The sequence below is a fragment of the Phyllobates terribilis genome, unplaced genomic scaffold (assembly GCF_046119375.1).
Source record: "Phyllobates terribilis strain yellow unplaced genomic scaffold, ASM4611937v1 Scaffold_1__5_contigs__length_1240528914, whole genome shotgun sequence".
Lineage (NCBI taxonomy): Eukaryota > Metazoa > Chordata > Amphibia > Anura > Dendrobatidae > Phyllobates > Phyllobates terribilis.
The window spans coordinates 24,576,453-24,590,512 of record NW_027362761.1 but is presented as its reverse complement, the minus strand read 5'-3'; the positions used below and the strand labels follow the sequence as shown (position 1 = coordinate 24,590,512).

Genomic DNA, 14,060 nt, shown 5'->3' with positions numbered 1-14,060 from the left:
AGGATGGAGCCACAAATTACTCTTTTTTTACTGCAACTGTTCTGAAGTTCGTGTGTCCCGTTCATCAAGGGGTTTACATCAGAACTCTGGCATAAAACAGTTGTAAATGTCGCTACGTTTTTGCTCACATTTTGGTATATTTATGCCAAGGTGAGGCATGGCGAAATCCCACCCGGAAAATGTATCAAATTTAAATCCCTTGACTGGCGGAAATTACTAGAATAATATTTCTCATAGAGGCACAGGGCAGTTATAAGATACACTAAAATTTGTGTTTTTTTTCAACTAAAATTAGGTGCATGTTGAGTATTTTGTGTGCAGAAATTTCTGCATCTCTTGGCAGGAAAACGCAGCCTAAAAAACGTTGCATTTTTGCCTGGGTTTTTTCAGTGCATTCAATGGGTGAAAAACGCACACAGAATTGACATGCGGCAGATTATTTTCTGCACCTAATCTGCAAGTCAAAAATACTCAACATGTGCATAACACTTCAGGTTTCTCATTCACTTTGCTGGCATCAGGTTTTGCTAGCAAATCTGCATACTAAATCTGCACCATGTGCAGACAGCCTTAATATCTGTGCACATAACGTCATTTGTTGCCAAGAATCTGCCTGAAAAAGCAACTGAAATCCACCTGTGTGAAGATGCATATTTGGAGCAGTCAGCATTTGATTATTGGGAATTGGTGATGAGTGCGAGTGTTTGTTACTCGAATTCGCCTAGGCTGTTCGGGTACTTACATTATTGCGGGTGCTCGAGTGACATGTTCGCGTCCCGATTGCCGCATGTTTCGTGACTGTTGGACAGCCACAAAACATGGGGGTATTGTCCGCGTTTGTCAGGCAATCCCCGCATGTGTTGTGGCTGTCCAACAGTCCCGAAACATGTGGCTGCGGGGATACGAACATGTCACTCAAGCACCCGCGATACTCTGTAGCTACCCGAACAGTCTAGGCAAACTCGAGTGACGAGCATTTGCACTCATCACTAGTGGGAATGTATCTGTTTTCCTAGTTGTTTAATCCACTTGTTGCTGTTGTTTTTTTTTCTTCAGATAATATTGCTGCTGAACTGGAGGCAAACCTTGGTCTCATAGAAGAGATTACCGGATATCTCAAGATAAGGCGATCTTATGCTTTGGTATCTCTGTCGTTTTTCCGGAAGCTGCGTTTAATTCGTGGAGATGTCCTTGAAGGAAAGTAAGTGTGCACTGAAGATCAGTGGTGTCATTACACGCTCTTTTTCTGAAAAACATATAGACTTATAGGTTAGATGAGATATGCTACGCATCTGTGGTGCTATCCTGACCATGTTCCTCAAGGACCAGTGGTAGTTTTAAAGGTGTTCTCGCAAGCTTGGAAGTTAATACCTATCCATTGGAAAGGGGATAATTTCCCAACCTCTTGAGACATCCATTGATTCCGAAAACCAGGACTCTGAAGAGCCCAATGTGAATGGAGTGGCTGTCATGTGCACAACTGCTCCATTCATTCTTATGGGAGTGCCGAAGACCAGCCAAGCACAGCTCTCTGCTATATGGCGATCTCTTAAGAATGAATGGAATTACATTGCGCATGATCTATTACCACTCAATTCTGAAGAGCCCTGGTTCTCGGGATCAGTGGCATCTTAGCAGTTAGACCCCCAGCAATTGGGGAGTTATACTCTAAACTTCTAAACTTAAGAATACCCCTTTAAGTGCTAGTGATGATTTACTTAACTGCATGTGATTTGTGCTACGCTTTTGCTTGCCAAGTGCAGTAGCTTAACTTTAGTTTCCCATGGTAGTGGACAACTGATGTGTCCCATGTTTGTGGTACTAGTTTTCTCTCCCATAAGATGCCCGGTCACCGTTTTGACCCCCAATAAAAAATGAGAGTATGGCGAATACAACGGTATCCTCTCTACAGTTTGAAGCCCTACATTCTTCAACATTTTAATAAAATGAGAATATTTAAAATGAAAAAAACTGAATACTGGTACACATCATGCAGCGTTCTGTGCCACAGGCTTAAGTACCACTCCTGGGGAATTTTATTCACCACTGGATACTAGTGGTAATGTATGTTCACTGTGCATAGTAAAATACTTCTTGGTCACAGTCTTGTGTTGTTCCCTCTAGTTCTCTTCTGCACCATGTGACCACAGTAGTGACTTGCCGGATCACTCCAGTGATTACTGTGTGGACTGGAAGTCACTTCTCAGTGTAAGTCTATGAGACTCAGAATGAGGCTGTCATAGATGTACATTAACAGAGATAGTAACTCTTAGCAGTGACTTCCATCCAGTCAGAGCTACGATCAGACGATGGTGGATAGAGACCAGAGTGGCGCAGAAAATGGTGGTAGATGGCGACCGGCAAATATTTTACTACACACAGTGAACACACACATTACTGATGCATATCCAGTGGTGAAAAAAAAAGCAACAAAACATTTCTTGGAAGTCATTGCTGTAACCTTGTTAAAAATGCCATATTTTGTATTTTTGGAGAAAAATTATTAATTTTTAATTGCAGTGACTACTCCTTTTATGCTCTGGATAATGCCAATCTGCGCCAACTATGGGACTGGCATAAGCACAATTTAACCGTTGCAAAAGGGAGACTCTTTTTTCATTACAACCCACGGCTTTGCCTGATAGAAATTCGTGAAATGGTGAGGATAGCGGGAGCAGAAAATCGCCAGGACAAAAATGATGTTGCCACCAAGACTAATGGGGACCAGGCATCCTGTAAGTATTATGTATTTGAAGAAAAAATGAACTAATTTAACATGTACAAGGATCACACAGTACACCTATTATCCATAAGTATACCTATCTATTTTACTGCTGCACTGCACTTTAAAGAAGCACTCCCATCAGAATTTTTATCCTCTTAATATATTGCAGTCATCATATTATATGGTACTGTGCACTTACAATTGCTCATTTTTCACTTCTACCCAGATAATTCTTCTCTTTTCCATTGGGTCTATGACCTCACATGATTAAAAACTAAGTAGCTGAATCCTTCTAAGCTCTATATAGAAACAGGAGGTCAATTTTCCCTGCATGAGTCATAAGTCACTGCAAAAATCCCTGGCAGGGGGAGGAGCGGAGCACGAGTTGGTGGGGAATGATATATGCAGGGACAAGAGACTTCCTGTTTCTACATAGAGCAGAGAAAAGAGAAGAATTATCTGGGTAGAAAGGCAAAATGAGCAATTGTAAGTACACAGTGCCATATAATATGATGATTGCAATATACTAGACTAAAAAATTTTGATGGGATTGCTTCTGACCTGACCTATTTAAGAACTGTCAGATATTTCCCAAAATGACAGCAAAAGTATCACACTGATAAAGAATAACTAAACCTTTTACTTTTTTTTTTAAATATATATTTGTGTCATTTTAAATTGCAAGTAGATCGGGGGGGGGGAGTTTTGTAGCTCAAGCGATAGGAGCACACACAGCAGAGTGCAGATACAATAGAAAGTCTGCTCTACCTGCACTCAGGCAGGAGTTCCCGTCTACTGAGCAGCGCACCTCTTGGAGGGGGGGGGGGGTATGTGCTGAGCAATCGTTGGGGAGGGGGTCTCAGGGCACAGACCCTCTTCCATGTGCTTGCAAATGAAATACCAAAGATATATACTGTGTGTATATAAATTTGTCTGGTCCACAGGCAGGCACCTAATTATCTGCTGTCCCGTGGGGTGACGTAACCAACTCTGAGTGTACAGAAATGCTCCTCTCCGGCTACCCAACACGCCATGTCTAGCAGAGCCTCACCAACACCCTGCAGAATAGTGTCGTCAACTGTAGCAGTAAATAAAATGTTGGTGCCACCATAAGTGGTGAATGCAGGTTACCTCTGGTCAGTTGTACATAGCCAGGGCAGTATGGAATTGGTACCTTGCATTTTAGGTGGGTGTGATGAGGGGCCTACGTAGCTGTGGAGGGAATATCATCTTGTGATAGTTATGGTTGTGGCATTGGGAGGCTTGTGCTTCTATAGTAGTTCACCAGTTCTTAGTAGTTCTGAGTTTACCAATCCTTTTACAGGTGAAACTGATATGCTGCGCTTCAACTTTATAAAGTCAAGCTACGATAAGGTGCTGATTAAATGGGACCCATACTGGCCGCCTGACTATCGAGATTTGCTGGGATTCATGTTTCATTACAAGGAAGCGTAAGTCGTGTTTAGTCCTCCTGAAGGTCATTGTTATTTTTCTGAAATCCTAAGTACGTAATTTGCTAACGATTGCAGACAGTTTCCAGCAGCTTTCTGTTTGTTTTTAGGAGGGAACTTAACACTTCTTTGCATCACTGAAGCTGGAACATTGCTATGTACACGTCAATAAGACAGTAAAGTGTGTGATAGGTGACTGGGTAACAAAAAAAGGACTTGTGTAAGACTGCACCTAATGTAGATGATCTCCTACTAGAGTATAGAAAGAGAATATAGCAAGAAATGTTTAATGTGCACGTGCTTCCATTCACTGAGATGGCGAGTGCAGCACTCGGCAGTATTCATCAGTCTCCTAAACAATGAATAGTGTGAAAGTGCACATATGTAACCGCCACTGAATGCAAACTGAAACAGAGGATTACTGTTCCCTTGATCTATGGGGGTCCTAGTTGATGGACTCCACAGATTGCTGTGGATGGCTGCTAAGTTGTAATTTTGGGGACAAACACCTTGTAGAGATGGTAGTAATGAGCGAACATTGCAAACACTAGTTTTGTTTCTTTCTGCCATCTATCTGAGGGAAAACTTCGGAATCCTTATAGCATATACTGTCTGGATTCTCTGGTGTTGCTGCTGATATCAGGGTGAGGAAGTGACAGCAAGTATGCAGTCAAGCACGTCTAGTTGGAATGTGGCTGGAATTATGCAAATCTCATACTTGCAGTTTTGACTGCTCATTCTCTGCAGCAACACTGGAGAATCCTGACACCGTGCAGTGCACACTGCACACGTTGTAAGGATTCAGAAGTCTGCTTAAAATGATTCAAACTTTTAGTAGAAGACCAGACAACCCCTTTAAGAATCCAGACTGTGATGTTCAACCATGTATTCCATAACCTGTAGAGTATATCTGGATTTTTAGGGTGTACATGTATAAAGCTTTTTAAAGGAAGTGTCATGCTCACTTTAGCTATGCATTAAAGGGATTGCCCGAGGGATAAACTAAAAGTGCAATTACAATCCACTACGTATAAAACAATTATTTATTAAACCTTTTAAAAAACATTAACAAACCATTAAAAGGCAAGGTAACCTCAAGGAGAACACAGGACCGGGCAAAATAAAGGTTTCTATAAGACATGGCAATTTCACCTATGGTAATATGACATCAAGGACAATAGTCCATACTATTGTGTACATATAGGAACTGAGACCTAATGATACATAGGGCAGATAATAATTTTAATATTTTAACAATAAATAGCTTGAAAATAATTTTAGCATGTCAAAATGAAAGCACTAGAAATTCTGGCCTTGTAGTAGATGGAAAATAGCTAGCAAATATGCGTATACCAGTATGTCCATGAATCAGTATACACCTAGCCGTTTCACCTATGAGTAATATAGTGTTAAGGACAGTGGTCCATTACTACGTATATTTGTATGTACATGTACAGAGAGGCAGTGAAACGTAATGGTACATGAGGCAAATCTTAATTAAAATAGTATAGGGATTTGTGGCATAAAGGGGTATTCTCATCTCCAAGATTCTATCCCAATATGTAGTAGGTGTAATAATAATAATATTAGCAAATGCCTCCAATTAGAAATGTAGTATAGTATTTCTGATTTGCTATGCCACTTACTTCATGTGCAGGCAATACAGGACCTCCGGTATCCACGGTTACGACTAACAGCAACTAGCGAACTGTCACTTTATCAGTGGACGTAACCATGGATACCTAAGGTCCTGCAATGCCTGCACATGAGCAAAGAGACATGGCGAATCAAAAATATTATACCTACATTTCTTATTGTAGGTATTTACTATTATTTATTATTATTACTACGACTATTACATATTGGAATAGGATCTTGGAGATGGGAATACCCCCTTTAAAGATCATTTTACCATGTGATAGTATTAACCTTATGGAATCCTGACCATATCACAAAAAGTAGAGAAATCAATTTGCAACAAAAGGCACAATAGGCAGATATCATTAATGCTTAAAATAGTAAATGGCAAATGCAAACCTGTAAAGAGATAGCCAGACTAGTCATATCCAGAGATCTGGTTTAAATAATAACATACCGTCCGTGATCCCGCACAGGCCTCATTCCAGGGCTTTCCTGGTCTCACCTCTGACATGCCAAAAGTGTCAGCTGGTGATTGGCTGATTTGGACACTTTAAGCCATGGACAGGACCAGGAAGCACACACCAGTGGGACCAAGTAAGCGCTGTAATGGGACCTCTCTGAGCCCTTTTGTGAATGCATCTTCAGCACCAACTGCTAAATTTGAATTCACCCTATAATATTCTGTAATTAGTTAGAGAGAGGGTTGTACTTGACTCCTACAGATATGATTGCCAATAGCAGCAAACAGACACATACAGAAAGAAGCAAATTATCAAGTTTTCCCTCTACATTTTCTATGAAAGTGTAAATATTATCGATCAATCACTATTTTTCAGTTACTAGATCAGCCCGCACCTGTGTAGTGTAGTAGATTAAGAGCACCAACATTTAAATTGTTTACATATGAATCTGTGCTTCTTCCATTGTCAAGACCCTACCAGAATGTCACAGAGTTTGATGGTCAAGATGCATGTGGATCCAATAGCTGGACAGTGGTGGATGTGGATCCTCCACAACGTACTACAGATGGCAAGACCCCAAGCCCACCAGGACATCTCTTGCGTAATTTGAAGCCTTGGACACAGTATGCTGTATTTGTGAAGACTTTAGTGTCTTCATCAGATGAAAGAGGACGAACGTATGGAGCAAAGAGTGAGATCATCTATATAAGAACCAATGAAACCAGTAAGTACTAGACTGTAGGATATCGATTCTTTTAATTTGCCTTGAAACTCTTTAAAATGTAGCAATATTCTGTTGAGCTATGGGTTGAAGCATATAATGCTTTCTTTAATTTCAGCACCTTCTGTTCCACTCGACCCATTTTCTATATCCAATGCATCATCTCAGATTATACTGAAATGGAAAGCACCATCAGAACCCAATGGAAATGTCACTCATTACTTGGTGTACTGGCAGGAACAACCTGAGGACAGTGAACTGCTTGAACTAGATTACTGCATGAAGGGTAAGTATTGTAAGAACTGGGACAGACCAAAGTGTTGGCCACCCTTTCTATTTCTTATTTATATCAAATAAGTCCTATTGGTATGAAAAAAAACTACATGCATGGGTAACACTTCATAAATAAATAGATTTAACAAAGAACCACCAAGTACAACATTTTTAAGATTATTTATAAAAAAAAAAACAAGATTTTATTGGTATTTATCATATAAAAACAGTTTAAAAACAGAGAGTGCTGAATGAAACGAGGGAAGTAAACTCTAATACTATGCGAGCAGAAAGGTAAGGCTTAACTTAAAAATTGCAATGCACACAATTGTAACTACTATTGTACACAATCTGACAGTTTTAAAGTCCTACAATATGCTTGGCCAGGGTATATAGGTAGGAGTGTAAAACCGGTATTAATGACTAGCATATATAACCATTTATCCTGGCCTCCGCATTCAATAAGGTTACTTAGTGCAAGAAAAGTGCAATGATAACAATAATTTCTCCCAGATAATTAGTCTCAAATGATCCAATTCATTATTACAAGGTCTTTCAACAATTCATGATGTTACTAATTTTTTATTAAATGGAACATAATAAGAGAGATGATTCATTAACATCGCTAATGACTCAGCATTTGATGTGGTGAAATAAAAATAATAGAATGTAGGTATATATAGTGAATATGATGGAGCATATACAATATATGGAATATAATAAAAAAATAAAAAGTTGGTGGTTAGCAAATGACCACAAACAGGTGTACAATCAAGTATAACAGTGCTGGCTGGTTCCTTGTTACTCTAGCCCCAGGTTATAATTTAAAGTATAGGTATGGTTCCCCATATTCCCACCAAAGCCAATCAAAAGTTGATAAAGAAGGCCATTACCTGATAATGTGAACCGCTATTGCAAACAGTCAGAGTAGTTGCATCCCTCTGCCCTGACGCGCGTTTTGCCCAGCTTCTTTGGGGCGCGGGGAACTAGATTACTGTATGAAGGGTAAGTGTTATAAGGGGTGGGACAGACCAGTTTTGGCCATCTTTTCTGTATGCTGATTTATCTATAAAACATAAAGGGATTGTCCGGTCTTAAGCTACAAGTCTGCAGTCACTCTATGTGACCAAGGAGGAGAATCCACTGCACTTCCAAGAGATAACATTGCAAGCGTTTTATTTTATGGTGAAAATGCACGAAAATATAATGTGAGATAAAGGTTGGAAAAGTGACAGAATTTTTGACATTCCGACCGATCCCATGGCTTTATCATAGAATCGCTAAAAAGATAGAGACTAATAAGGGGTGTGCTGTACAATATAATATGTGAAAAACTACATACATAATTTACACAAATAATATATACAGAATATAATCTAAAACCCCCTATAGTATTAAGGGAAGTACATAGTCAACAGAAATGCATCAGATTCAAGAGTGAAGCATGGTGCTAATCAATTGGAAGCGTAGAAAAGGACCATCTATGACATTAGGAGAGATACAATATGTTAAAAAATATATTGAAAAACATAGTCGCAGATAAGTTGTGACGTCAGAAAGTAAAAACATCATAAATACATTAGCAAGAAAATACCTAATGAGACATCATCTGTATGTAATTAAGATATAGGTGCACCAGCTAGAGCGAAGGACGGTGTTCAGCAGGTGTCCGAATACTGTAATATGGAATGATGTTGATAGGGTGAATGAGTAGAAAAAATTAGGTATAGACAAGTATAAGTCAATAGAGGTAAATTGCATGGATGAGCAAAATCAGAAAGATGATGTGAGAAATAGGATGAAATAAAAGTAATACAAGAGAATAGCTGAAAACTAGTTACCTGAATCCGAAAAACCAGAATGGGAAGAATGAGGTATGCAGATAACACCAATGCTGCCACTTAACTGTTGGTGCTTAAAGCTGCATGTACTGACGCACCCATTGCCCACGTGCGTAATAAACTGTGCTCAATGAAAAAAATGATGACATTCGCTAAAATGCCCCTATGGTGAATGCCAATAGACTGATATGCCTTACCTGTCAGTGTAAGTTGTCTGTCTGGATGGCTTTAGAAGTCTTGTGTGGTGAATAGCGGACTGCGGTATGCTTCATCCGGGAGGATGGTAGCCAACACTGATGGGAAAACAAAAAGGGAGAAAATAGTAAGGTATACTATACATAACATATAGTGTAAGGTGAGTAAAATACCCAATACAAAGTATACCTGGATCCAATGGTGCACGTTGTGTCGGTGTAGCAAGCGCTACCAGCACTATTGCAGAGGCAAATGGAGGAGTAAATGATAAGTTTAAATATGGTGTCCCGCAATTACTTCCAACGGCGGGGGTTGCTCCACCAGAAATGACGTCGCAGCTGTGCCTAATTAGTAGTGACGTGAATTGTCATAGTAGGTGTGTATGATGACGCGCTGAGTGTGTGCGTCATAGGACTAGGCAGGGACTATAACATGCGTCTCAATGGGTGTGGAGAGAGTGCGTGTTATCGGAGTAGGCAGGGAATATGACAGAACTAATAATGGATCTCATCCAGGAGACTCTATGACTACAGACTTGTGAATCCTTACATAGCGTGCACTGCGCTGTGTGAGGACTCTCTGGTGCCGGCACCGGGAACGGTGCTCATGTGACTGCAAGTATATAATATACATTGTTCTAGCCACATTCCAGACTAGACTGTTTCTTGCCTCACGCAATACACTTGCACTGAGCGAGGGCGCCCCCATCTAGCCGGTATGTGGCCGAGAGTATGCGTATCGCATACTTGTGGTCACATGACTGCCGTTCCCAGCGCCGGAGAATCCTCACAGCACATAGCGTGCATGATGTGAGGATACGCAATTCTGCAGCAACGTAGAAGTTTAGACCGGACAACTTCTTTAGAGAACCTGTAAGCACGATTTGTAATGTAAAGTAAAGACATGGCTGTAATGGCGCTATAGCACAGATTAAATTGATATCTCTGGTGAAGAAATACACTTGGTGGTTCTTTAATAATCACCATTTATACTTTTCTACTAATCCAATTTCGGTGCACAGGGGCCGGACTGTACACTGGGTGTTCTGTGCTCTGTCTGTGATTCCCCAACCGCTCTGCCTGCCTCCCCTGACAGAGGAGATTTCACACACAATAGGCAGGTCACTGAAAAAGCAGTGATCTGATTCAAAGACCGTAGGCATGCGGAAGGGCCGGGGAATCACAGACAGGGAGAAGACCCAGTGTGCAGTCCGGCTCCTGGGCACCGAAATCTGATTAGCAGAAAACATCAGAGTGATTAAAGAAGAGCAACAAAGTGGATTTCTTCACCTAAGGTATCAATTTAAAGCAAGAACTCACAATTCTGAAGTCACATCGCTTGGTATCTGCCTCTCAACTCCTGAGCCCCCTTCACAACCGATCACCCCTGCGAGCACGTACATGTACGTGATAATACGTTAAGGGGTTAAGACTAGGGTTGAGCGAGTATGTTCTGTCTGAGTATGCTCGGGCAGAGCTCCGAGTATTTACAGCTGCTCGGTGATATGGTTGAATCGCTCCCGTGTGCATGATTTGTGACTGTTTGACAACTTTATTACATGTGAGGAATGTGTGAGAAATAGACAATCCTCACATGTATTAACCCCTTAAGCCCCGCGGGTGGTTTGCACGTTAATGACCGGGCCAATTTTTACAATTCTGACCACTGTCACTTTATGAGGTAATTACTCTGGAACGCTTCAACGGATCCCCCTGATTCTGAGATTGTTTTTTCGTGACATATTGTACTTCATGATTGTGGAAAAATTTCTTCGATATCACTTGCGTTTATTTGTGAAAAAAACGGAAATTTGGCGAAAATTTTGCAATTTTCAAAATTTGAATTTTTAAGCCCTGAAATCAGAGCGATATGTCACACAAAAGAGTTAATAAATAACATTTCCCACATGTCTACTTTACATCAGCACAATTTTGGAACCAAAATTTTTTTTTGTTAGGGAGCTATAAGGGTTAAAAGTTGACCAGCGATTTCTCATTTTTCCAACAAAATTTACAAAACCATTTTTTTAGGGACCACATCACATTTGAAGTCACTTTGAGAGGTCTTTATGACAGAAAATACCCAAAAGTGACACCATTCTAAAAACTGCACCCCTCAAGGTGCTCAAAACCACATTCAAGAACTTTATTAACCCTTCAGGTGCTTCACAGGAATTTTTTGAATGTGGAAGAAAAAAATGAACATTTAACTTTTTTCACAAAAATGTTACTTTAGACCCAATTTTTTTTATTTTCACAGGGGTAACAAGAAAAAATGGACCCCAAAATTTGTTGTGCAATTTCCCCTGGGCACGCAGATACCCAATATTTGGGGAAAAAATACTGTTTGGGCGCACGGCAGGGCTCGGAAGGGAAGGAGCGCCATTTGACTTTTTGATTGTAAAATTTGCTTGAATAATTAGCGGACGCCATGTTGTGTTTGGAGAGCCCATGTGTGCCCAAACTTTGGAGCTCCCCCACAAGTGACCCCATTTTGGAAACTAGACCCCCCAAGGCACCTTTCTAGATGCATAGTGAGCACTTGGAACCCCCAGGTGCTTCACAAATTGATTCGTAACAATGAAAAAGTGAAAAAAAAAAACCACTTTTTCATTTTTATGAATCAATTTGTGAAGCACCTGAGGGTTCCAAGTGCTCACAATGCATCTAGATAGGTGCCTTGGGGGGTCTAGTTTCCAAAATGGGGTCACTTGTGGGGGAGCTCCAATGTTTGGGCACACAGCGGCTCTCCAAACGCAACATGGTGTCGCTAACAATTTGAGCCGATTTTCCGTTAAATTTGTTAGAGGACACCATGTTGCATTTAGAGAGTCCCTGTGTGCCCAAACATTGGAGCTCCCCCACAAGTGACCCCATTTTGGAAACTAGACCCCCAAGGCACCTATCTAGATTCATAGTGAGCACTTGGAACCCCAGGTGCTTCACAAATTGATTCATAAAAATGAAAAAGTGTTTTATTTTCACTTTTTCATTTTTACGAATCAATTTGTGAAGCACCTGGGGGTTCTAAGTGCTCACTATGCATCTAGATAGGTGCCTTGGGGGGTCTAGTTTCCAAAATGGGGTCACTTGTGGGGGAGCTCCAATGTTTGGGCACACAGGGGCTCTCCAAACGCAACATGGCGTCCGCTAACAATTTGAGCCGATTTTCCATTCAGTTTGTTAGCGGACACCATGTCGCGTTTGGAGAGCCCGTGATGTGCCTAAACAGTGGAGCTCCCCCACAAGTGTCCCCATTTTGGAAACTATACCCCTCAAAGATTTTATTAAGGTGTATAGTGAACATTTTGAACCCAGAGGTACGGCACATTATTTGTTTACATTAGGTCATCATATTGAATAAGTTGTCATTATTCTTGAGCGCAAGTGCTCGCTACTTGAGTTTGCATCGGGTACTCAGGTATGCACCATGTACAGCGTGTGCTCGAGTGACATGCTCGAGTCCCTGCTCCGCATGTTTCACGGTTATTATACACCCAAAAAAAAACATGCGGGGATCGCTCGTGCATGGCAGGCAATCCCCGTAAAGTTTTTTGGCCGCGAAGCATATGGGGCAGAGACTCGAGCATGTCACTCAAATACCCACGATACTCAATGCATACCAGAGCACCCGATGCAAACTCAAGTAGCGAGCACTTGCTCTCAACACTAGTCGCCATATCGTCATCTTTTTTTCTTACTTTTGAAAAAAATCCCAACCCCAGCCCTAGCCCTAGCACAACCCTAGCCCCAGCACAACCCTAGCCCCAGCACAACCCTAGCCCCAAACCCAGCCCTAACCCTAGCCCAATCCTAACTCAAGAGTTTATTTTTGACGCCGTTCCTTGTGCGGTATAAGTGATTAGACGACTTTATTCTTCGGGTCGGTGTGATTACAGCAATGCCAGAATCATATGGGGTTTTTATGACTGACAGCTGTCACACACTAAAAGACGCATTTTTTGTAAAATCTAGTTTTTGCATCACCATATTTTGAGAGCTATAATTTTTCCAGATTTTGGCAGACAGTCATGTGATGGCTCGTTTTTTGCGGGATGACTTGACGTTGTTATTGGTGCCATTTTCAGGCACGTGACATTTTTTGATCGCTTTCTATTCCGATTTTTGGGAGGCAGAATAAACAAAAACCAACAATTCAGGAATTGTTTTTTTTTTTTTTTTTTTTTTATTCTGTTCCGCGTGTGGTAAAATTGATGAGGCAGCTTTACTCTTCGGGTCAGTACGTTTACAGCGGTACCACATTTGTATCATTTTTCTATGTTTTGGCGCTTATACACAATAAAAGCTATTTTATAGAAAAAAATATTTTTTAGTATCGCTTTATTCTGAGAGCTATAACTTTTTTATTTTTCGGCTGATGGAGCTATATGGCGGCTTGTTTTTTGCGGGACGAGATGACGTTTTCAGCGGTATCATTTTTATTTATATGCGTCTTTTTGATCGCGTGTTATTCCACTTTTTGTTTGGCGGTATGGTGATAAAGCATTGTTTTTTGCTTGTTTTTTTTTTTTTTTTTTTACCGTGTTCACTGAAGGGGTTAACTAGTGGGACAGTTTTATAGGTCAGGTTGTTCCGGACGCGGCGATACCAAATATGTGTACTTTTATTGTTTTTTTTTATTTTTTTTATAATAATATTTATTGATGGGTACATTATATTTTTATTTTTGGTGTATTATTTTTTTTATTTTTTTATAATATTTTTGCACATTTTTTTTTTTTTTTTTTTTCCA

At 40.5% G+C, this 14,060-nt stretch overlaps 1 protein-coding gene across 1 annotated transcript in view; it reads left to right on the top strand.

Moving 5' to 3' along the window:
• INSR (insulin receptor) overlaps positions 1-14,060 on the top strand; it is a 145,682-nt gene that overhangs the window by 105,341 nt on the left and 26,281 nt on the right. Inside the window, exons 5-9 of the mRNA XM_073659848.1 lie at positions 1,057-1,201; positions 2,521-2,735; positions 4,050-4,176; positions 6,749-7,002; positions 7,118-7,285. Coding sequence (XP_073515949.1) covers positions 1,057-1,201; positions 2,521-2,735; positions 4,050-4,176; positions 6,749-7,002; positions 7,118-7,285 — 909 coding nt within the window. The remainder of the gene's footprint in view (positions 1-1,056; positions 1,202-2,520; positions 2,736-4,049; positions 4,177-6,748; positions 7,003-7,117; positions 7,286-14,060) is intronic.